The sequence below is a fragment of the Phallusia mammillata genome, chromosome 5, assembly GCF_965637545.1.
Source record: "Phallusia mammillata chromosome 5, kaPhaMamm4.hap1.1, whole genome shotgun sequence".
NCBI lineage: Eukaryota > Metazoa > Chordata > Ascidiacea > Phlebobranchia > Ascidiidae > Phallusia > Phallusia mammillata.
The window spans coordinates 2,332,820-2,358,640 of record NC_137256.1 but is presented as its reverse complement, the minus strand read 5'-3'; the positions used below and the strand labels follow the sequence as shown (position 1 = coordinate 2,358,640).

The window sequence follows — 25,821 nt, the reverse complement described above, 5'->3', positions numbered from 1 at the left end:
GAAGATTTAGAACTAGGAGTTTGAATAATTTGATGATGTTTAGTTAAGCACAAAGAAACGCAGTGGTTGCAATCGAATTTAAAAATGTGCTGAAAAAGTCAAGCTCAACGGTTAAAACATGGATTAAGTGATGAAACGAGGTCAAATGAAACACCAAAATACAAAAAGGTAGGTGGATAGTAACCCATTTTGTAAAGAGTTTTAGATGGCCCACATACTTTTTGCAGTTGTGGGCGCAAAGTGTTATCCTGATTTTTGGTGTACTGGGCTAGTTAAAGCCAGCTTTGTAAAATTCGGAACAAGAATAGTTTTATAATCTTTTTTTTTTGCATAACGTATACATTTTTCATTGTTGACTTTGCAGGACGCACTTCTTGAATGAAATAACGTGTATTGATATGAAAAGTTCATTGCTACTAAAATGATCCTAATTACCTCGACCTATCATAGCATGCATTTATATGTATTGCCATTTGTTTTCACTTCACTAAGTGTCATTTTGTGCAAATAATACATGCTCAATTTTAGGATTCATAGCAGCATGATGATGAACTGAATGAATGATTCTAACGCCCTTTAACTGGGAAGTGATGATTGGAGTTCTTTAAACCAGAGATGCCACAGGTTAGATAAAGCTAACCAGATGCAGTGGCCTTTGTGCAAACAGAAACTTAACTCGGGTCGGTCTTTTCCGCACGGTTTTTGTCTTAATTTTTTTGAAAGGTTGCCAGATTCGGTCGCGTTGCTTGTAATTGCCTTTTTCACCTTTTTCAATTTTTTGACATAATTTGATTCTTTAAAAAATGTTTGGGTTTGGGACGGACATGGAGTCTAAAACTATAGGCTGCTTGCAACTGTGGTGCCAATTCAAGCAGAAAATTTATTACTTGTTTGAAAATTTGTACGTCGTACTTTAGGGCAGTGGTCGGCAACCGCCGGTCCACGAGGAGTTCGTTACCTGTCCGTATACTTTTTCCGGTTAAATGCTTTAAACATTTTGCTAATTAAACATGATAAACTAATTTAAGCGTTTTTATTGCTGAATATTTGTGGTTGTTTTGAAAGCCGGTCCGCGATAAAATTTCAGTTTTTAAAACGGTCCGCAGTACAAAAAAGGTTGCCGACCTCAAACTTCGTGTGGAAACCGCAATGCCGATTCGATACTTTTGCAAAATTGAACACGTTGAACTAATTTACAGATCTCTGTTTATGTATCACAAGCCAGGTTAGCGTTTTGTGCGTTATGTTACCTTTCAAAACCACACTTCTTCGGATAAAAAACGCTACCCAGCACGAGATGCACTTTTCCTGCCAGTAACCAGTATGCTTCTGTGATTACATCACTAACGTACTGTGACATCACAATTTCCACACCTAGATGGATGATTTGTGAAGTAACTTTCATAGATGTTACATCCAAGTTAAGCAGTATGGCGTACATGGTAATTTACAGGTTTATTCCCTGCCAATAACCACGAACACTATCTACAAACTAAAACGTGTAACCTAGTGTGTTTTGATCACGCAAGGAACCACTTGACCAAATTTTGACACCCCACATAAAAAATTTATGCTAAAAAATCGACGCCTATGCCTGTCTCGTACGCCGCACATGTCAACTTCGTCCATTGATCAGTTAATATGAACATATATTCAAAACAGGGATCAGCCCTGAAAAGTCCATGCAGACCAGCGATTACGACAAACTCGTACACGAACAAGTTTTAATTTTCATACACCGTATTATAATAATATCGCGAACGAATTTATGCGGCATAACGTGACGTCACTGACAAAAGAATAATAACTGAAACGACAAAAACCGTAGCGAGTTTAAAAGCACACTTTTATAACGATTGTTTGGTAAATGAACAGAAGCGCTTACGCATTTTTTGTCCAAAAACATAAGTTATGACAAGAGCTGGATATTCTAGAGAAATTTTGAGACTAGGATGAGTTCGTTTACAAACGTACACCATTATTTTTTGACGGTTGAGTTTGACGGTTGTGCCTGATGCATATGAGGGAAAGTGGAGAGTTGAAAGATAGGGTCGATTTATTGTCAAGGATATTTATAATGGAACGACGGAAATTGGAAAGGAATGATATTTAAATGCTGGTGGCAGAGGAAAGACAAACAATAGCTGTATTGTGTACATTAGGCGATGTTATTAAATCTTCCCAGTTCAACGCAGAGTGCTGCATTGGACGAGTATACCGAAAAAAACTTTTTTGTGGAATCATTATGTAATAGCGTCTTTTGGTCCGTAAGGAAATATTGTTCGGTTTTGTTTTATATGCGGGTGACGACTATGTTTAAAAAGCTTCGTTTAATTAAACTGCAAGAAATAGTAATGTGATATAAAACCAGCAGAGTGTTTGTTTAGATTATTACGTTTGTGTTAAAGCAAGAGAGTTTGTATCGAGTACAAACAGTCATAATGTATATTCTGTCTGCAGCTACAGTTATAATATAAATTTTGACCTATTCTAGGTGCAAATTAAAAGTACAAACAGGCTTTCGTTACTGTCGCCATATATATATAAACTTACATATACTTTTATTGAAACTTTTATTGTTCTGTAAGGAATATTGCTCAGTAACCAACCGCTGCTTTGGGGCAACCACAGAAAATAATGTTGTGGTTGTTGTTTTTGTTTTCTGTTGTCGGATGCGTGGAAGGTGAATGTCCGGGCGACGATCTCAATCTCGCTCCTCGTCATTTTGAAGGTACGCTCATAAACAAACGATTTGGTATTTTTGTAAAACATTTTTATGTTGTAAAATATGAGCCACAGATTTAATACACATTTGGATAATAAGATATAGGTTAACCCAGCGTTTATCTTTGTCCCACTTGGACTGATAAGGTAGGTGAAAATGTCCAGGCCCACAATTTCATCGCCAGCGTTTAACCTCTAACAGAAACAGAAATAGTTTTGAAGTAGGGAGCGCAATACCTGTGACCAAGCACATGTATATTTTAAATATCTTAACTGGCGATCGTGCGTTTAATATTCAATATCTTTAATATTTTACATTTTAGTATTTTATACATGGTTAGCTTTACTTCAGAAAAATAGGATTTGCCTTTCAATCTGCTTGTTTGAAATTTCTGTATTTTTGCATTTGCAGAACCAGAAAGTCTCCCGGTTTGCGAAGAACCGTATCGTGATCCCAACTGCACCTGTCCTTCTTCAATGTTTGAATGTGTTTGTCAAAAGTTCAGTCGGTGCGAACGCAAACCAGGATGCATACCGATGTCGCAAGTAAATAATGGGTGGGCACAATGTGATGATTGGAGCGACGAGTTTAGCGACATTTGTCCCGAAGGCAGATTTCAGTGTGATTGTTTTAACACCACTTGTAAAGGTGGATATGGTTGTTTGACTCAAAGCTGGCGATGTGATGGAAAAATCGGTTGCCTTGATGGAAGTGATGAAGTGAACTGCTCTTGTCCAGCTGATGTATTTCAGTGTGAGTGTCACAAAACAAAAACCTGCACTTTCAGTAGTAGCTGCTTCAAGAAAAAACAAAAATGTAACGGGCACAACGACTGCGGTGACTGGAGCGATGAAATTAATTGTACTTGTCCTGCTAACAGGTTTGAATGTGCTTGTTACCAAAGTAGAAACTGTACATCTGCCAGAGGTTGGATAGGCCAAGGTGCCAAATGTAACGGCAAAAACGATTGTGGAGATTGGAGCGATGAAGTTAATTGTACTTGTCCTGCTGCTAAGTTCCAGTGTGATTGTTTCAAAACAAGCAGCTGTTATAACTTTAATTGCATTGGGAAAAAAACGCGGTTGTGCAACGGAAATAACGACTGCGGAGATTGGAGTGATGAAGTTAATTGCACTAATTGCAATCTTGAGTTTAAATTTGAATGTCCTTGTTACAAAACAAATAACTGCAGCTCTTCTATTTACAGAGGCTGTTTGAGTAAAAAGAAACAATGCGATGGAAGAAATGACTGTGGAGATTGGAGTGATGAAACAGACTGCAATTTTTCAGCTGATAAGTTTCGATGTGATTGTCACAAAAACAAGAACTGCACTTTTACACAAAAAGGTGTGTTAGCGAAAGTTATGCAATGTGATGGTGACAAAAACTGTGAAGATTCGAGCGATGAAGCAAACTGCACTTGTCCAGGTGATAAATTTGAATGTGCCTGTGTTGGAACTAAACAATGTATTGGAACGGAGGGAAGTTGTATTGACCGATCTTTGTTGTGTGATGGAAATCTTGACTGTTTTGATGGTAGTGATGAGACGCATTACACATGTAACTGCTCTGGAATTTATGCAAGATGTCCGTGTGCTCCTGGTAACAAACATTCCCCATCTAATGGCAGATGCATACCCTTTGACTGGATAGGTGACAACGTTAAAGACTGCTCTGATGGGAGTGACGAAATCTGTGCATTCCATAACATCACATGTAAATCTTGCTCCATGCTTGCTATAACTTGTAAGAGCGAACAATTTGCCAGGCGTTTAGTGTATTCGACGGTTCCAGCAAAGTGCAATTCAGTTATTCAACCATCATGCGCTGATGACATCGACAATTGTGGAATAGAGAAAGTGTTCTGTATTGCCGCCAAATGTCAAAATCCTTTAGACTTTTGTCACAATTTGTTTATTTGCAAAAATCATCAGTTGATACTAAACGATTACTTTTGCGATGGAATTGGCAATTCGGTTCGCGGTTGCAATGACAAAAGCGACGAAAACAAAGCAGGATTCGGCTTTAAATGCTCTGGATCGTCGAGAAAGGGTGTTTGCGTTTTGCCCCAAGCCAACGTTTACGATTCAGTGGCTCAATGTTCTGATAACTCAGATCTTTGTTTTGTCAATGAACGGTTTAGATGTTTTCAATGCTTGGATAAAAAATTGATCATATCACCCAAACAAGTTTGTGACGGAATAGTAGATTGCTTTGATATGTCAGATGAATGTTTATGTCCAAATCAGAGTTTGTGTGATGAAATAAAAGATGATTGTCCCCCAAAGGAGATGCATTGTTACAATAGTTCCACTTGCATTTCCCACCAAGAGACTTTGTGCAACATTAGCGTACAGTGCGTTGATGAAATTAACACCAAATATTGTTTCGTTTCGGACGAAGCAGGACAAATCCAATGTTTACCAGAAAAAGTTGAAGGCCGTAATCTTGACGAAATATTTAGGTGTGCAAAAACAGACAATGTGCGCTTGAGAACCAAGTTTAAGTCGGGTTTAAGTCAAGGATACAAAGCCCGATATTTATTGGATTTAATATGTGACGGACTTACAAACGACAAACTTGGTCTTTTTGGCGAAATAAATTGTCCAAATACGTTTCGTTGTTTTTCCACTATTAGATTTAGTTTAAAAAGCACTGAGGTATGCGACGGAAAAGTTGATTGTTACGATGGTTCTGACGAATTTTCTTCTCATTGTCAAAAAACTCGATATTATTGCAAAAGTGATTCGTGGATATCAATTGACAGAAAAACTCTTTGTGACGGAATTATTGATTGTGACAACGAATCTGATGAAAGTAGATGCCGCTGTGAAAAGAAAAGATTTTATTGCACGAACGGGCAACCCTTGTCGATTGATTTAAAACTCGTGCAGAATGGAATTCGGGATTGTTCGGACGGAAGTGACGAATGTGTGAACTTGGTCGAAAATCCATTTGCAGATGTCAATGAAATGATTTCAAATCCGTTTTATCGAGCTTTTTTCTGGATAATGTCACTATTAGCATTGGGAGGAAATTCGTTTGTGTTTGTTGCAACTATCCGCGGCCTACAAAAAGCCAAAAAAGACCAAAACGTTTTTATCAACACCAGTGTTTTTTTTCTAAATCTAAGTGTTTCTGATTTTCTGATGGGCATTTATCTGCTTGTTGTCATTGTGCAGGGAACTCGATTTTCTGGTTCGTATTGTTTGTTTGACAAAGAATGGAGATCAAGTAGCTTGTGTTCAGTACTTGGAGCACTTGCAGTTTTATCTTCAGAAGCTTCTGCCTTTACTATGACAACCATGACCACATTTCGCCTTGTATCAGCATTTAAACCATTTGCAATTCGAAGTGTTGATGTGAGAAGAGTTTTACTTGCTGAAGTGGTTTGCTGGATTTTATCCATTCTGTTGGCAGCCATTCCTTTGCTGAATGCTACTTCTGAATATTTTGTAACTGATGTTTGGTTTCCAAACTACTTCTTTGGAAGTGATTTTGTTTCAAGGAAAAACATGTCTCTACTTGCAGAAAGAATTACCAATGTGAAGCCTGAAAGCTGGAACAGAGTAAAAGAAACAATCAAAACAGCTTTTCCGCGAAATACTGTTCAGGGAGAGTTTGGATATTATGGAGAAACAAGTGTCTGCATGCCACGTTTGTTTGCCACTACCAGTGAGTTTGCTTGGGAATATTCAACATTTCTCATCACAATTAACTTCCTCATGTTCATCTACATGGTTATTGCTTATGTTCTTATCTACAAACAGAGCAATCGCATGAAAGAAGCCAGAAGCAATGATGTCAGCTCCAAGATGCAGAAAAGAATCTCGAGGTTGATTGCGACCGACTTCTGTTGCTGGATTCCAATTTGTATCATGGGATATTTGAGTGTTGGAGGAATCAAAATGCCACCAGATGCTTACGTGTTGAGTGCTTGTCTGTTGCTTCCAATCAACAGCGCCCTTAATCCCTTGCTTTACTCGAAGGTAATTGAAGATCAGTTCTTTAAAGCAAAGAAATTTGCTCAGGAAAAGATATACTCATTGCGAGTATTTTCAAATCGCTCATCAGATTTAACAGTGAGATACAACGTCGAGATAAACCAAGAAGGCGACAGAGTGGTTGAGATCATTGGTTAAACAGATTTTAAACTATTCACTTCCTTGAACGGATATTTTATTGGTTATTTGGTTCATATCATTCACTCAGCAAGATGCCACAAGGGTTCTAAGGATAAACACTATTTTTTTCTTAAAAAACAACAACACACAAATATTCGTCAGAAATTCGTTATCTGAAGTTTTTCTACTCCCAGGTTCTAAGTCAAAAATCCACATGCAACCAATCTAATTTGTCGTTCTATTCGCATTGTCGCTTAATTGTTTTCGCCCTTTTCTGTAATGTAGTTTTTTGGTGAAACAAACAAAACTTAACGTTTAAATGTCGAAAATATTTAACGTGTGTATTTTATTTTATTGTAAAAACTTGAATTAAAAAATGCAAAATCCAACAAGTCCCCGACTTTAACTCCATGCCGGCCTTAGAGTTGTAAACGGGACAGAAGTTGGAACCTGAACCCTGCGCGAAACCGAAAAGAGAAGCCCCAAACCCGACGTAAATAAAGCTCGGTCCGCCTTACAACTCTGCCCGTGTCTCTTGCCCAACCTATTTGCTCACTGTTAGATTCTGGTATATGCTTTAGCTGTGTTTTCTAATTCGAGTTTTTAAAATCGTTTACTATATCACGAGTTTTGCTTTATTGTTGCACCAACTAGACGCCATTTGCGAGAAGAACGCTTCAATCGCGAATCTTTTATAAGCGGAAGTTTTGCAGCGCGGCGTCAAGCAAGAAGATAACTAAGAATGGCGTGAATTTTGCAAAACTCCCTTCATAACGTGGCAGTTTTGATCATTGAAATTCAATACACGGGCTTTGCGCGTCCGTCGATTGTAGACCAAGTTTCTATCTAGAATTCCCACTTTCCTGCTTTACAATGCGAACAATACCAAAACACTACAATGAGTTGCGAAACTCCATTAAGGCACTTTCACAAATAAATTCCATCGAGCGCGTTCCGTGCTTTGTAGTTTGTTGTAACAATCCACGTTTTCGAAACTTATTCTTCTTATTTCCCGGTTGAAACCCCACCCAGTCGTTATAAAAACCCTGGTTGTTTTGGCATTGAAGTAAGAGTTTCCATTGCAGTGAAAGAGTCAGTTGTTTTTCGAATACAGGGAACTATGCTGAGGAATTTGTTTGTAGCGTGTGTGGGAATTAGGTATGTTTTTGAGCTTTGTGTAGTTTACCATTGCTTTGCTGTGTGTCTATTATAGCCGGGTTAGCCGTAAGGTTGGCCTTTGTTAACACATTGTGTAACGTATTGTCTGCACAATTTTTAAAAAACGTCATTATATATGTGATGATTTCTTGTCATAAAATTGTGTGATTACATTAAACAGGGGTCGGCAACGTTTTCTGTACTGTGCAACGTTTTTGAAACTGAAATTTTATCCCGGACCGGCCTTCAAAAACGCCTAAATTAGTTTTTTATTCCTGGAATACGTGGGAAAATGTTTTTGAAGCATTGAACAAAAAGTATAGGGCCCGGTAACGAACTTTCCGGTAACAGACCAGCGGTTGCCGTCCACTGCATTAGACAATAATGTGACCGTATGAGGGTTGTACCCCGCACAACCTGCGGCCGTCATAGCTAAAATGTTGTACACCCCTGGTCTGGGCTTTTTCACAACCGTGTAAAATATTTTTGTCATTCTGATTTAAGGTCGGTTGTGGAAGTGACAATCAATAAACTTTGAGTATATAGGTATTGACACTCTACTCTATTTCTGCTCAACATACTTGAGATTTATTTCGCCGTGTGAGACAAATCGTAGCAGCACGAAATATTAACCAAGCTGGAAATAGCTGTACAATGTAGAGACGGTAAAAAGCGCAACAAAGTAGAGGGCACGATGGTAAACGCTGTAGTTACCCTACAAGAAAATATGTAAGTCAGACAAAGTTATCATCTTTGCCATTGATAAAAACTATAAACGATCCAAGTTAAATGCTGTTGTCGAAATACTTCCCAGATCGGGTCTAAAACTGCAAACCCGCATATCCTACGCTTAGCCCGCTTAGCTTACACTAGGGCCCCATAGCCCGCGTAACACGCTTAACCCGCTTATACCCGTTTGGCCTGGTTTGGTCCGCTAAGCGCTCGCTTAGCCCCTTTTGAGGCCCTATTTCAGTGGTTCCCAAACTATGCGCACACTTGTGTGCCGCGAGATGTCATTAGGTGCGCCGCAAAAAATATTGAAATTAAAATCAATCAAGTACAGTAACTTAGTAGTACCAGGTGCTTAGACCACTAGGCCAACATGCTCCACGTCTCTGAGATGTTCAACTAGGCTATTTAACTATGAAAGTGGCCTGTATTGCGGCTTTATGACCTCATAGTTAGTGCCTTAGAAGCTAAAAAAATTATTCAAATGTTCGAAGTGCGCCAAATAATTTTTGTTTTTTCTAACATGCGCCTTAAAAGGAAAAAGTTTGGTAGCCATTGTCCTATTTATTCGGCAAAGCGCTCGTTTGGCCCCTGTTATGGACCTGTTTGGTCCTCCAAGACGGTGGTCGACAACCGCCGATACCGGTCCGCGAGGAGGTCGTTACCGGGCTGCATAACTCAGGTTGAATGCTTTAAAACATTTTGCCCGTGCTTCTAGGTAATTATATCTTAATTAATGCGTTTTTATTCCTAAATATTTGTAGTTTTTAAGGCCGGTCCGCAATAAAATTTCAGTTACAAAAATGGTCCGCAGTTCAATAAAGGTTACCGACCCCTGCTCTAAGACATCGCTTAGCCTCTGTTATGGTGTAGGCGAAGCGTGCTTCCAGATTTAGACGTTACTGTAAACAGATCTATTTGCAAAGATTTTAACATTATGTATTTCACAAATTTGCCCGCATTTTACAGGCATTTCGAGCACAAGGTATACAACATCACACGAGCGTTTCTAACGTGACTTACCAGACTTTTCACACTAACAAGCGCATTTTTGGTGTTATTTACGCTGAATAAACTCAGCAAACCGAATCTCATGTACATCATTAGTTTACATTAAGATTAGATGCTCAATTAAATCAACCTATACCGTGAAATACCAGCTTGATTCGATAATACGCCTTCAATTGGTCTCTAGTGTGTTTTTAGACTAAAAACATTTCACTATTTATAAGAACACGCCGAATTTTGTTGTGCTTGTGTTAACAGATTTAAAAATGCTTCCAGGTTTTTAACTGCTGAGTGTTTTATTTCACGTTACTGCAATATTTCACAAAACGCACGATTTTATCACAACTAAAGGCAAATTTTTGTTATATGCAAGGTAGTTTTCGGTTTTAACCGCAGTTAGTGACCACATTTAATAATTTTTCCTTTCAAATAGATAAATGTGGTATTTGTGGTTTCTTTATAGTTTGTAAAAGCTGCTTCGTGAGTAGAAGTTAATAAACAGTGTGAATTAAATGATGTAGCCTACGATGCTTTAATTTTATTTTTAGGCGACATAAAAAATGTTTTATTCCTGGCTTATGGCATTTCTAAATTTGGGTGTAGGCCCAAAAGTTTGTTTGCGGACTCAATCGTGATCCGCCATATTTAATGATTTTATGAATTTTTATGACTGTTTTTTTTTCATGTCACTGTTGTGATACAATCCGAATAACTGAAGTTTCTGCCCACTGGCCAATGACAGACAATTAATACGAAAATGATGTATCCTATCTAGATGCCTGAAAAAGTTTAATTCAAACGTTGTTTTCGTTTGAGTTGCATAGATAAACAACCATGTTGTGGTTATTGTTTTTGTTTTCTGTCGTCGGATGCGTGGAAGGTGAATGTCCGGGCGAGGATCTCAGTCTCGCTCCTCGTGCTTTTACAAGTAAGGATTGAAGTCCTGACAAAGTTAGCATTTGCATTAAAAACCTTGTTTGAAACACAAAAAAAGGCGTAGAGTCTATTAGCCTTGTTTTGGAATAGCTAACGTAACTGACAAAATAATTTTACAGAACCTGAAAATCTCTCAGTGTGCGAGAAACCTTATCATGCTCCCAACTGTACCTGTCCTTCTTCAATGTTCGAATGTGCTTGTCAAAAGTTCGGTCGGTGTGAAAACCAACCAGGATGCATTGTGGTGTCGAAGGTAAATAGTGGATGGGCTGATTGCGAGGATTGGAGCGACGAGTTTACCGGCATTTGTCCCGAAAACAGATTTCAGTGTGATTGTTTCAACACCACGTGTAAAAGTTTATTTAGCTGTGTGCTTGAAACCTGGCGATGCGATAGAACAATGGATTGCCCAGATGGCAGTGATGAAAAAAACTGCTCTTGTCCATCTGATAAATTTCAGTGTGAATGTCACAAAACAAACGACTGCTTTTACAGTGACTGCATTAAGAAAAAACAACATTGTAATGGTAAGAATGACTGCGGTGACTGGAGCGATGAAGTTAATTGTACTTGCCCTGCTAACCAGTTTGAATGTCCTTGTTACCAAAGTAGAAACTGTACATCTGCCAGAGGCTGGAAAAGCCAAGGTGCCAAATGTAACGGAAAAAACGATTGTGGAGATTGGAGCGATGAAGTTAATTGTTCTTGTCCTGCTTCAAAGTTCGAATGCGATTGTTACAAAACAAACAGCTGTAATCGCTACAATTGCATTAAAAAATCACGGTTATGCAACGGAAGAAATGACTGCGGAGATTGGAGTGATGAATTTAATTGCACTAGTAATTTTGAATGCGCTTGTTACAAAACAAACAACTGCAGCTCTTCCATTTACAAAGGTTGTATTGGTAGAAAGGCCCAATGCGATGGAAGAAATGACTGTGGAGATTGGAGTGATGAAATAGACTGCATCTATCCAGCTGATAAGTTACAATGCTTGTGTCATAAAAACAAGAACTGTACTTTTAATGGTTTATTTCCCAAAGTCTGGCAGTGTGATGGTGTTTATACCTGTGAAGATAAGAGCGATGAGGTTAATTGCACTTGTCCACCCAATAAATTTGAATGTGCGTGTGTTGGAACAAAACAATGTATTGGAATAGAGGGAAGTTGTATTGACCGTTCTTTGTTGTGCGATGGAAATCGTGATTGTTTTGACGGAAGTGACGAAACACATTACAAATGTAACTGCACTGGGGTTTACCCAAAATGTCCGTGTGATCCTGGCAACAAACATTGCCCATCTACTGGCCGATGCATACCTTTTGACTGGATTGGTGACGACATTAAAAATTGTTTTGATGGAAGTGACGAACTTTGCACATTACATAACATCACATGCAAATCTTGCTCCATGCTTGCTATGACTTGTGAAAGTGAACAACTTGCCAGGTATATCGTGCATTCGACAGTTCCAGCAAAGTGCAACACAGTAATCCAAGCTTCGTGTGTCAATGACATCAACACTTGTGCAGTAGAGAAAGTGATCTGTGTTACCGCCCAATGTCAGAGTCCTTTAGACTTTTGTCACAATTTGTTTATTTGCCAAAATCAACAGCTAATATTAAACGATTACTTTTGTGATGGAATTGAGGATTGGGTTGGCAGTTGCAAGGATTTTAGCGACGAAAACAAAGAAGGATTCGGCTTTAAATGCTCTGGATCATCGAGAAAGGGTGTTTGTGTTTTGCCTCAAGCCAACGTCTACGATTCAGTGGCTCAATGTTCTGATAAATCTGATCTTTGTTTTGTAAACAGACAGTTCAGATGTTTTCAATGCTTGGATAAAAAGTTGATTATATCACCCAAGCAAGTTTGTGACGGAATAGTAGATTGCTTTGACATGTCAGATGAATGTTTATGTCTAAATCAGAGTTTATGTGACGAAATAAGAGGTTCTTGTCCCCCAAATGAGATGCATTGTTACAATAGTTCCACATGCGTTTGCCAAGAAGAAATTTTGTGCAACATTAGTGTACAGTGCGTTGATCAAATCAACACCAAGCATTGTTCCGTTACGAAAGGACAAAGCGAGTGTTTACCAGAAAACGTTGAAGATCTTGGTCTCGACAAAATGTTTAAGTGTGCGAAAACTGACAGTCCGTGGTTAAGAAATCAGTTTCAATACCACCTAAGTCAAGGATTCGAAGCCCAAGAGTTGTTAGATATGATATGTGACGGAACTCATTCTGACGGGTTTGGTGCATATGGTGAAGCATATTGCCCAAATACTTTTTTCTGTTTTTCCGCTTTTGGTTTTAGTTTAAAGAGCACTGACGTGTGCGACGGAAAAGTCGATTGTTACGATGGTTCAGACGAATTTTCCGCATTATGTCACAAAACTCGATATTATTGCAAAAGTGATTCGTGGATATCAATTGACAGAAAAACTCTTTGTGACGGAATTATTGATTGTGACAACGAATCTGATGAAAGCAGATGCCGCTGTGAAAAGAAAAGATTTTATTGCACAAACAAGGACCCTTTGTCGATTGAATGGAAACTCGTGCAAAACGGAGTACGAGATTGTTCGGACGGAAGTGACGAATGTGTAAATCTGGCTGGTGATGCGTTTGCAGATGTCAACGAAATGATTTCAAATTCATTTTATCGAGCTTTTTTCTGGATAATGTCACTGTTAGCATTGGGAGGAAATTCGTTTGTGTTTGTTGCAACCATCCGCGGTTTACAAAAAGCCAAAAAGGACCAAAACGTTTTTATCAACACCAGCGTTTTTTTTCTAAATCTGAGTGTTTCTGATTTTCTGATGGGCATTTATCTGCTTGTTATCATTGTGCAGGGAACTCGATTTTCTGGCTCGTATTGTTTGTTTGACAAGGAATGGAGATCAAGTAGCTTGTGCTCAGGACTTGGAGCGCTTGCAGTTTTGTCTTCAGAAGCGTCTGCCTTTACTATGACAACCATGACCACGTTTCGCCTTGTATCAGCATTTAAACCATTTACAATTCAAAGTGTTGATGTGAGAAGAGTTTTACTTGCTGAAGTGTTTTGCTGGATTTCATCCATTCTATTGGCAACCATTCCTTTGTTAAATGCTACTTCTGAATATTTTGTAACTGATGTTTGGTTTCCAAACTACTTGTTTGGAAGTGATTTTGTTTCAAGGAAAAACATGTCTCTACTTGCAGAAAGAATTACCAATGTGAAGCCTGATAACTGGAACGAAGTAAAAGAAACAATCAATAAGGCCTTTCCACGAAATACTGTTCAGGGTGAGTTTGGATATTATGGAGAAACAAGTGTCTGTATGCCACGTTTGTTTGCCAAAACCAGTGATTTTGCTTGGGAATATTCAACTTTCCTCATCACAATTAACTTCCTCATGTTCATCTACATGGTTATTGCTTATGTTCTTATCTACAAACAGAGCAATCGCATGAAAGGATCCAGAAGCACTGATGTCAGCTCCAAGATGCAGAAGAGAATCTCGAGGTTGATTTTGACCGACTTCTGTTGCTGGATTCCAGTTTGTGCCATGGGATATTTAAGTGTTGGAGGAATCAAGATGCCACCAGATGCTTACGTGTTAAGCGCTTGTCTGTTGCTTCCAATCAACAGCGCCCTTAATCCCTTGCTGTACCCAAAGGCAATTGAAGATCAATTGTCTAAAACAAAGAAATTTGTTCAGGAAAAGATATCCTCATTGCGAGCATCTATAAATCGCTCATCGGATTTAGCAGTGAGATACAACGCCGAGATAAACCAAGAAGGCGACAGAGTGGTTGAAATCGTTGGATGAAGTTGACACTGACATTTAAATTCAATGTTTTTTGTGAACATCGAAGTTGTTGAGAATATTTTTTATTGCAGTTTAATTTAGTAAAAATATGTTGAAAATTTCGTTTGTTTTTCTGAAACGATAGGACGATTTTGTTTTCCCTTATTAGAATTAACCGATCAAACTATGCTTGATATCACGTTGTTGTGTCCATCAGTTTCTTGAGTATGGGAACACAAGTGTGACTCGAAACCAAAATCCTACTTTAAAGTTTCCAACTGTCGTTTCATGTTTTATGGCCTAATAACAAAACAATTGCTGTCTTACTTATATGCATCCGTTACATTACAGTTGCAGCTTGTTTAGTTTTTTTTATGTTTTTGGCTGCAGAATGTGCCGTTAAATAAAATGTAAACTTGTATTGGTTGTAACTTGTAAACGCAACTTGTAACCACTGAGTTTAAGTGTGTGCGTCTGACTGTTTTTTTTTACCAGTCAAATACCTTGCTTCAATTTTTCAATTTAAATGTTGTTTGGCAAATGTTTTCATGTTTCACACCTTGTGTTTTCTTGCACAGAATATTTACATGTGATTTGTTGACCGAAAATTTGTTTGTATTCGTTTATTTATCGCATGCGTACTTGGAATTTATTAAATAGATCAAGAAATGTAGAGTTTAACTGTCAGGGAGCAACATGTCGAACGCTGCTGTGTAATCACAGGCAAATTTTGATTGTAGATACCGACTGGATAGATAAATACAGTTTAAGTATTCATCAGCTTATTTAGATTGTTACACAAAGCGAGTGTCTAGTTAAATGTTTTTCAAACCTTTTTCTAAACCGGTCCCTTAACCATTTATTGATTTCAAAACGGCCACATTAATGGAAAAAATCGATGACGGTTAAGTATAACACACTGAACCATTTTGTCAACTCTGCATCTCATGTTCGAAATTAGTCAATTTTAAAATAATTTTTTTCGAAAATATTTAAAAAATTGCATACGTCGGATGATTTTTTTTTGAAAAGTACTTTCGCGTGTGCTGGTTCCCTCAATCGGGTCAAGATTTACAGTTTGATACTCCCTGCTAAGTTCACATCATTAAACAAGACAACACACTAACTACAGATCATTAAACACGTTCTGACGTGTGCATTTGTGCTAGTACAGCAGGGGTGGGCAAACTACGGCCCGCGGGCCGCATGCGGCCCGGCAAAGGAGTTCATGCGGCCCGCCAAATGTTTCCGAGTAACGCTGAATACTACTATGAGCACAGGCGCAGATAAAAGTAAAAGCGATTCACGTTTTCAAATACAGCCCACTTTGCACTGTTGACGCACAAACCTTGGCACAAGGACTTTATTAACAAAAAACGTGGTTTCGCCTTTGTTGCAACAAACGCTTGTTTTTTTGAAACAATTGCAATTGTAGCGTTTCAACCAATGTTTGTACAATCATGAACAAACGTATTTCCATAAAGCTGAAAATATACTATGTAATAATTTTGCGCAGGGGTGCACAACCTGCGGCCGCTATCTATTTTGCAAAATATTTTGATTTTCAAACTGCTAAAACAGATTTCGTGGGACTGGAAAAAAGATTACCAGTCTAGTAACCATATGCGCCAGGCTTTTTATCCGCTTATTATGTGCAAACAATGCGAAAAACGGGCACTGCAATCGTCACAATACAGTTTATGACGTCATAAACAGTTAGCTCCGTTCAGCTAAACTTATGCACAAGTTAGAAATTGTTAATCAGAGCATTTTAGGCGACTTTAAATGGTATATATATATGATACAAACCTTATTCTTTACATCAGTTATTTTAAAACAAAACAACAAGCAAGCAATTGGCAGCCGTTGGTGAAATACCATGCGGCCCGATAAGATTATAAACTTTTGAATGCGGCCCTTGCACTGAAAAGTTTGCCCACCCCTGTAGTACAGGGTCTAGGTCTCGTCTCACATGTCGGGAGAAACTATATAAGCTGTAGAGCAGTGGTCTTCAACCTGTGGGTCGCGACCCCAAGTTGGGTCGCCTAAACTTTTTCTGGGGTCGCTATAAATTCAATTTATTCATGTTTAAATTTACTACCAAAAATGATGCGTTTTTGTTCTAGTTCGCAACCACTGCTCATGTTTGCAGTGCAGCTTGGTACCACGTGTCACAATCTAATCATTGTGATGCAATAATCTATATAAAACACAAGTTGTCCAACCCATTGTTACGCGATAGAGCCCCATGAATGACATATTGTGTCCAAAATAATATAGCGGGTACAGGAAAAAAAATATAATTTTACTGATTTCTGCAAACTGGTGAGCTTTAACGCGCGCTGAATGCTAACATTTAATATATAAGCTATTGCTGCCAGGCATAGTATCAAGTTTAAAGAGCTCTTCTGGCAAATGTGATTTTTATTCCGACGTTTCGATGTCCCATACAGGTCGTCTTCATCAGGGTAAATAACACCTGTATAGGACGTCGAAACGTCGGAATAAAAATCACATTTGCCAGAAGAGCTAACATTTAATGTCTACGAAAATTAAGCGGGCATATTTACATGAAAACAGTTTTAGTTTCTCCATTACTCCAAACATTTTTCTCCCTATCGGAAAAAAAATGGGGTCGCATGTAAATGCTGGTTAAATATTCTTTTAAATTGGGGTCGCTTTTAAAAAAAGTTGAAGACCACTGCTGTAGAGCACGGCGAAAGTTTTAAGGTTTCGGCAAACAGGAGAACCGGCGAGATGACTTCAGGTGTTAGGAGTTTTATGTAGGTGCAACGACTTGGTTTAAATGCCTACTGATTTTCCATACAGATTCAGGAGGGTTTACATTTTATTGCTAAAAGTGCCCAGTGAATTTGGCTGGTAACAATATAATTGATACAATTACCTTTTTAAAATGGAACCAAACCGAGTTTTTACTTTGGTACGCCGTGTTCATGTTGACCTACTACTCAATTTAACTAACATATACTAAGCTAACGAAAGCACACACGGTTTCAAACCCCAGATTCCTAAATCTGTAGAGTCTGTACAAAGGTCAAGCGCCTCCCATCGAAAGAGTTTACCACAGCGACCGTCGGCACGTCTTTGCTAAAATCTGTTTTGTTCTAAATCAGAGGTGGTGCCATGATTAGATCGCGGGACGCGCCTTTGTATAAAGCAAAGCAGATTAACTTTGTTGCATACCAATGATGCCTATATTGAGTTAACAACTGAAATTCGCATTTGATGCTAGCTGCATTATTGTCGGGTCGCAGAAAAATAGTCCCGCCGCATCAATTTGCTTAAAAATATTTTGTAATTGGACTCGTTTTCAAGTAGCTACATTTGAAATCCAAGCGTCTCTGCGGGCCACACAACCTCCAATCAATGTGCCACAGGTTGCACGCTCCCGTTCTAAATTATTGGCATAGCTTCAAGTGGCAATTGTCAGATTGACACTGAATGGTATCATAACGTTTCGGAAAAGTATTCATTTGTTCCGTTTTGAAATCGATCATAGCTGTACCATTTAACTTACTTGGTCATTTAATTCAACCTCCAAAGGAACTGAATTCAATTCCAAATTTCAACTTAACGAAAGTTTTGTGATGTTTCTTTTTTGAATAATGTCACGCAAACAAAAAGGTGTTCAATGACTCCCATATTTTACCAAAGTATGGATCAAACAGTATAATTTATTTTGAAACTTACATGTTTTAGCCCCATTTTAATTGTTTATGTTAATCAGTGAAACTTTGCTTTCATTTTATATGTTACAGAGGCAAAAATAATGTAAAAAAACACCTAGCATACAGCAACGAAATAAAACTAAGCAGAGTGATTAATAACATCTTACGGTTGTCCTTTACCCCAGTTTGAGCAGAGCGTTTCATAAACCAAGCGCATGGAATATTTTATCACGCCATTTGTGGCCTTGTCAGCAACATTCAGGACCAATTAAATGTTTTATCGGCGCTTACAGCTTATTTTACAACATACATCGTGTACTTTCGGTAAAACGGAAGGTTATATGACCCCAATCAAACGCCACCAAAGCCAGACAATAAATAGGCTATCCTAGCTGTGTTTTATCAATCCCTAAATTTCCGCCCTTGTGGGTAATAAAATAAATTGCTGAGCACAAACAAGGAAACCGGAGTCAGCAGTTTCGACAACTGCATACCAACTACCCTCTTTGTACCTCTCTTACCCCTGCGCTAATACTCATAAACTGTTATGTAATCATCACATTGAACTCATTTAGGGAGGTCGTTGACCAATTGTTTGCCCAAGTTAAACTTAGCCCCAGTTCTAGTTCGCGTGGTTGGCAACTGCTATATATAGGCCACAGGGGCGAAAGGATTTTTTCTGTTTCGTCTAGACATCTTGGACGTGTTTTGAAATATGTCATACAATGAGTCAGGTATTTGGGAAATGTCCTTTTAATTCTTACGCGATAGATTGGATGGTGGCGTATTTTAAACGTTAAGACATCTTAAAACCATCGCTTCGTTTTTTTGTAGTTGGGTTCATGAAAGGTTTTTTCTAACTTGCAAACGTGATCAATGGATTATAATGGAAAGCTTACTTTTTAGTAACTGATAAATGTAATCAAAAGTAAAAAAGTATATATTGTGTAATAAAGCATTTACGAACACTAACAGTTGAATGCTATATACACTTACTATTATAGCATGCGTTTACCGAAAAGCAGAACACCTAAATTAAATTTTTCATGGCATCTACAAATTTCGAATAAGTCAGTGGCAGAATGTTAGTTTTCCATTTTCTGACTCAACGTTTATTGTTTACAACTTGGATTCCAGTGACTTAGTTATTTAACAGTAGTCGACAAACACATGGTTACAGCTTTTCACTGCACACACGCAATAATGACCGATAAGTTATAATGTGATAAAATATTTATGCACATAGCATTTCCAAATTATAAGTTATGAAGGTTGGTCTGCAAAAATGCCCGTTTTTTTTCAAAACAAATGCCCGGTTTTTTTACGCTGGCTGCTGTAAAACGTTTGTCAGGCCCAAAGGACCCAAAATGTATTAATTAGTGCAGAATTTATAGAAGTTTGCAAAATCAAATTTAAAAAATCGTTTTTAAAAGGTTTTATTCGGTCTGCGCAATGCACTTGGTCGGCAACTCTGTATTTGAGGCGTTCAACTTCCTAAAATGGAACCAAACCGAGTTTTTACTTGGATTCGCCGTGTTTATGTTAATCTACTACTGGTACCAAAAACCCCCGGGTTTTCCCCCTGGCCCCAGAGGCGTCCCTGTGCTAGGGGTGGTTCCATTTATGGGGAACTTCCCTGCAAAAGTAATGCATGATTGGAGCAAAAAGTACGGAAAGATAATGGGTGTGAGGCTTGGAAGAAGAGAGGCGGTTGTGTTGAACGACTTTGAGTCAATACAAGAGGTAGAGTGAACAAAAGGCTGAAATTGCAACGTCAAGAGATATTTCATTTGTAAAAAAAACAATCATTTCAAAGCATTTGTTAGGCCAAGCCAGTATCTCTGTGGTGTATGCCCAGTTGTGGCACTGGACAGAAATGGTTAGGCACGGCTTTTCAGCCTGTTACTCCCACCAAAACTGGAGTGTCGTAATGTGGCTATACTACCCAATAGGGATGTGCCAAAACTGCAAATGTTCTGTTTGGTCGAGCACGCTCGGTGCATTATGACGTCACAAAAGTCCCCTTTCTACGTTTTAGCTGTACAAGGTTTCTTACGTCACCGATGGTGTTTTATTAAGCTGTACATGCCCATGAAGTACGCGTTTTTCCACCATCTAACATATTTGAAAAATCATTCGTTTTTTTTCATAGAGACCTTTCAAAACACTTATAGTTACGTATGTTAGCAGGGCATGAATATGCAAATTTAACGCTCGGGTCAGTTTGTGCAACTGCTCGGCCGAGCACCGAGCATTAAAAACCGCGTTGCTCAGTACCGAGTGCTCGGTTTCTGGCTCGGCTCGGCTCGGCTCGGCTCGGCTCACCCAATACGACCAAAGTCGTTTTACCACCTGCATTGATACAACCGTATAGTTTCAAAACAGTACGCATTGTCTGCAAAAAAAATTTTGCAACATTTTCAGGCGTTAGTGAAGAACAAAGATGTGTTTTCCGGTCGTCCAGTTTATCCGCCAATATCCTATTACTTCCAAGGCATCGTTTACCGGACTTCTGATGCCACTTGGCAAGCAATTCGACGATTCGGAATCACAACTCTTCGAGGGTGAGAAACCTTGTATTGTTCAAACAATGTTACGAAGTTAGTAAGTCGCACTGGATTTTCAGGCTTGAATTTTAATAAAAAGGGCCTGATTCGGGCCTGAATTTACACTCGCGGTTACCCTTTTTGTCGCATATTTACCAATTTTCGGGCGTGGTTCGAAATTCCTTTTTCAAGCAGGTGCTAGGAGGTTTTTGGGCTTGTAGCTTCGGGTACAGGCCCAAACTTTTAAGCGTCTTACAACATTAATGCTCAGGAAACGTTTTCTTACTTTCAAACGCACAAAATTCTTTGTTGATGTTTTCAGGTACGGTGTTGGCAGGAAAAGCATGGAGGAAAGAGTGCAAGAAGAGGTTGGACATTTGAACGAAGTCATTCAACGGGTGGAAGGGAAAGCGTTTGACATCGAAGTAAATGATAAGCAAATATTTGTATTATCCCGCTGAAAGCCCTAATGTATTGCCCCTGGTTGACTTAACGACTTAATTTCCTTTGTGGGTGACCTTTCATCGTAGCAACGTGCAAATATAGAAATAAAAATACTGCTGGTTTAAAGTTTTATACACTGCAATGTAATTTTGCAAATTGAAGCCACTCATTAAATCAGTGGTTCCCCAAACTATGCGCCGCGGCACACTTGTGTGCCGCGAGATGTCATTAGGTGTGCCGCAAAAATATTGAAATTAAAATCAATCAAGTAGAGTAGTAGTACCAGGTGCTTAGACCACTAGGCCAACGTGCTTCACGTCTCTGAGATGTTCAACTAGGCTATTTAACTATATGAGAGTGACCTGTATAGCGGCTTTATGACCTCATAGTTAGTGCCTTTGTCAGCATAGTTAGTGCCTTCAAATGTTCGAAGTGCGCCAAATAATTTTTGTTTTTTTCTAAAATGCGTCTTAAACGAAAAAAGTTTGGGAACCACTGCATTAAATGAAGTAATTTGCGGGAATAAATTTAACTTTGCACACAAGATTCAGGATTTAAGTTCAGAAAGAACATTTAGTTATTCGTCCGTAAGATTTGAAACAAATAACTTAAAATTTCGCCTTGACAGCCTATATTTAAATCCAACTTCCCCTAAATGCCAACAAATTGCCCAAAAACGTATTCGTAATTTCTTAAAATTGTAAATTTTTGTCTAATTTTAGCCTGTTTTGACGAACGCTGTTTCAAACAACATAAGTAATGTGATATTTGGACAAAGATTTCATTACGACGATAAAAAGTTTCAAGAGATGCTGAGAATAATTCAAAACATGTAAGTAACCTAAATGCGAAGTAATAATCGCGGTCATCACGTGGTTCATAAACAATACATATTGTTTTGTAACAGAGCTACAAATCCTGACTTGTCTAAAGCGAGGAGAATCTTAATGTTTCTGCCGTTTCTCGAACGAACACCTTTGGTGGCCAAAAGACTCAATGCGTTTTTGAAAATAAACAATGATCTTTCCGGTAAGTTTAGGGTAACTGTCATTTCATTATGACGTGAGTGTTTTTTGGGTGGCGGTTTTGTTGCTCAATTGGGCTGGTTTTGGATATCGAGTTGCGGTTGATATCACTGGTGGCGGTTTGCTGTTTTTAGGCAGGTTGAAATTAGGGACACTTTTGCTTGCCATATGTTACATGCAGTCACCGTTGAAAACAGTCTTACAGACACCGAAACTGGGCTTGTTTCAATTTACTTTCTAGCAATTGCAGTTTTTAGGCCAGTTTTGAAAGGCAGAGTTGCGCTTTTCTAAAATTTGAACTGGTAACACTTATAACTGTGGCTTTGTTATTGTATTTTATTAAAGTTTAGAAACGTTTAAAGAACAAAAATAAAATCAATAAACAAAAAGAGCTTTAGAAACAAAAATACAAAATCCGTCCTATTTCAGATTTTGTGGGAAACATTATCTCAAGTCACAAAGAAAGTTTTGATCCAGACAATTTACGTGACCTGATCGACGCCTACATTGCGGAAATGAATAAAAATAATAAATTCTTCTCAGTAAGTTGTTGTTTTTGCACCAGATTAAAAATTTTGATCTACACAAATCATAAGTAACCAGACAGTTTACATTGGTTTCATCCACATGGTCTCGTTGGTGCAGCTGGCGACAACATTGTTCATATCGACAAATGTAGCCACTTTTACATTGTTTACAGCCTATTTACGAAGTAGTGACTCTATATTCTTTTATACACGGATTACATTAAATAAGTTTATCCAACAACATGTTTTATACCTTAAATCAGTGGTGGGATTTAGTTTTTTAGTCAGCCGGTTCTATTACAAAAGTTATATTTTTCAGCCAGTTCTGTTACAAAATCCATTGACATTAACTACTAATTCTAACCGGTTCGCTGATCTCATAAAATTTCGTGAGACGGTTCTATCGAACTGGTGCGAACTGGCAGAATCCCACCACTGCCTTTAACCAAACTTTACCTTTTGTAGGATAAAAATCTTCTGCAGTTGATCCGTGAACTTTTTATTGCTGGAACCGAAACGACAACTTCCACTCTGAGATGGGGAATCTTGTGTTTGCTTCACTACCCTGAGGAACAAAGAAAGCTATATCAGGAAATTGTCAAAGTCCTTGGTAAGAAAAGACACAGCGATTAAAATTAGGGCAGAGAAAAAGCAAAATCATAGTTCTTTACAAAAAAACGCTGAACTCAATACAACTTTTTACGGTCCAGATTTGCAATCGTACAAAATCTCTAATTACATACATTATATAATATGTATAATACCATTAGCGTAAATGCTGTAGACCTTGCCAAGAGTTTGTCTACTAGTCCATTATATCTGTATTTTATTTTGAAGTCTTGTGTTGTACAAGTTTAATTAATTCTTTTTCTGTTCATTTCAAAAGTTTGTTTACCCTTTACATTTTTACATAAGTTTCTTGCCAAGAAATGCCTTTTTCAAGGTCATGATGGGGTGGTGTCAATGTCACACCGAAGTGAACTTCCCTACACACAAGCTTTTATCGAGGAACTTTATAGATATAGAACATTAGCTCCCCTTTCGGTCCAACATGCAACAACAGAAGACACAACATTAAGGGGGTATTTTATCCCGAAAGGGACAGCTGTAAGTATTTACCAACAAAATAAACCTCATTACATAACTCAACGAGTTTGAAACTTAACGATCAAACAACATAGTAGATTTGTCCTCCAAAAACGATATTTTAATAATAAGAAATATTATAGCCAATAGCTGAAAATACCAACCAGACATTACTTTTCTCACCTTTTTCTAAAACCAGATATTCCCTAACATTTGGGCCGTGCACAACGACCCGAAGAATTTTAACCAACCAGAACACTTCATTCCCGAACGTCATCTCGACGCTGAACGCCGATTCGTCAAATCTCATAACGTGATTCCGTTCTCGGTTGGACCTCGTCATTGTCTGGGAGAGCAGCTGGCCAGAACAGAAGTTTTCATATTTCTCGTCACTCTTGTTCAGAAATTTAAGTTTCTTCCTGATCCTGAGACGGGGGATTTACCCGATATCGAAAACGGAAGAGGTCTCCAAGGCTTTACTCCTCTTTCATTCAGAATGGTTGCCAAGGAACGCTAACGCAACGAGCTGCCTCTGGTGGTCAAATAAATGTAGAAATATATGGTAGAGCTACTAACACCATAACGATAATCAGAACTTCGCTTTCACAAGGGGGCGTAAAGAGCTGAATTTTTATTTAGCGGCTATAAATAGGTTGGATTGGGAAAAATGTACATAAAATTTGTACATTAGTAACTAATTTTTTTGGGTTGGTTTTATTGAATTTTAAGTGCTAATACCTTACCCCGACCCTAATAGCCCTAACCGTGAGCATTTTTGGAGATATAACCAATCAAATTTGGGGGTAGATTCTCGTTATGGTGTTAGTAGCTCTACCGAAATATATTGTGTAATTACTACCGGTAATTTTGCTTTGTTATTATACTACTATATCTGTGTAATTATTTTAACTCAAATACAAAATATCTTCAATACATTGCCTATGTATATGTATAAATATCGAAAATTAGGGTGTGAAAAAAATGTAAGCAGCACTTTATGTTGCTATGTTAGGTATTGTTTAATAATACTTCTTTATGTTGCTATATAGTACAACAATTTGTCGGCAAATGTTAGTCACGCAAATAGTTTTACCCAGCAGAGCATATGTTGACGTGTAAAGCCAACTTGCAACAGAATTTTGAATGCAAAAAAACAAAACAAAAAGCAGGGGTGTAAAAACAATATCGGTATGATATTAAAATGTACAAACGTCACGGTAAAAAACTTGATAAGCCGCGACGTACAAACGAGTAAATACAGTAGGCGGCAGAAAAAAGAACAAATTTCATAACGTTCGATACAGAGTTATAAACGGGACAAACCTGAAATCACAAGCCTAATACTCGACGACCACAACTTTGTCAAAGCAATTCCAAATTACGCCTTGATTAGCAAAACAAAATTAAAAAATTTTTGATCAACCAAAGTGACTACAACGCAAATGTGGCTATATATGTAAAGTCAATTTCGAATTAATCCGTTTCTGAAACCGATAAACCAATCTAAAAAGGCCAAACTCAAAAATTCTGAGGGTTTAGTGAGTGGAGAATAATATCATTATTCTGTTTGTATGCTTTTCAGCAAAAACTTGTTACCACTGTGATCAAATGTTCGCTATACAGCTGTCAAAAATCTTACGTCCTGTGGCAATTCCGTGTTTCTGTGAATTATGGCGCCAATTTGAGAACTGCGTTTGCTAAAGGCACAAAACGTTGCATCAGTTGCAGTTAATTGTTGTACAGTGCGCACCAGCAACGCGGTTTCAGTAACTAGTATTGGTGATCTGACCCTAAGAGCTGAGAGATTTGACAGCATTGTCAACGTTTATTTCCTAAAACCTGTTGAGCTGATTTAAATTAAACTTCTGGATTTAAACTTGCTGTCATATTACCAGTGCTCAAGTACAAACTGTCAAGTTGCTAGTTACTGCAGTACAGTGAATTGTTTCAAGTTTGTGACGTAACAGACCATCTGTGTTAAATCTATCACGCCACACTGTGACCTGAAGTAACCTGCTGCAAAAAATT

General features: G+C 38.2%; 3 protein-coding genes across 3 annotated transcripts; all 3 read left to right on the top strand.

Moving 5' to 3' along the window:
* On the top strand, positions 1–24,658 carry LOC145230264 (cytochrome P450 2H1-like). The gene is made up of 10 exons (XM_080095655.1): positions 1–168; positions 529–624; positions 20,590–20,729; positions 21,034–21,136; positions 21,878–21,987; positions 22,063–22,184; positions 22,610–22,722; positions 23,173–23,317; positions 23,651–23,814; positions 23,993–24,658. Exons 2-10 carry the CDS (start codon positions 616–618, stop codon positions 24,308–24,310), a joined length of 1,224 nt encoding a protein of 407 aa, XP_079951781.1. The 5' UTR covers positions 1–168; positions 529–615; the 3' UTR covers positions 24,311–24,658.
* LOC145227928 (uncharacterized) lies at positions 4,066–6,867 on the top strand. Its single transcript, XM_080092889.1, has one exon. The coding sequence runs from the start codon at positions 4,090–4,092 to the stop codon at positions 6,865–6,867; it is 2,778 nt and encodes a 925-aa protein (XP_079949015.1). The 5' UTR covers positions 4,066–4,089.
* LOC145227925 (uncharacterized) lies at positions 11,660–14,825 on the top strand. Its single transcript, XM_080092886.1, has one exon. It carries the CDS (start codon positions 12,092–12,094, stop codon positions 14,495–14,497), a length of 2,406 nt encoding a protein of 801 aa, XP_079949012.1. The 5' UTR covers positions 11,660–12,091; the 3' UTR covers positions 14,498–14,825.
* Positions 24,659–25,821: the final 1,163 nt, after the last annotated feature.

Bases quoted from the DNA above. Each gene is read 5' to 3' on its own strand.
- LOC145227925 (XM_080092886.1), top strand. From the start codon at position 12,092: ATGCTTGCTATGACTTGTGAAAGTGAACAACTTGCCAGGTATATCGTG.
- LOC145230264 (XM_080095655.1), top strand. The intron at 21,137-21,877 runs GTAAATGATAAG...GTCTAATTTTAG, and splicing joins GGAAAGCGTTTGACATCGAA to CCTGTTTTGACGAACGCTGT. The intron at 23,318-23,650 runs GTAAGAAAAGAC...GCCTTTTTCAAG, and splicing joins GGAAATTGTCAAAGTCCTTG to GTCATGATGGGGTGGTGTCA.
- LOC145227928 (XM_080092889.1), top strand. From the start codon at position 4,090: ATGCAATGTGATGGTGACAAAAACTGTGAAGATTCGAGCGATGAAGCA.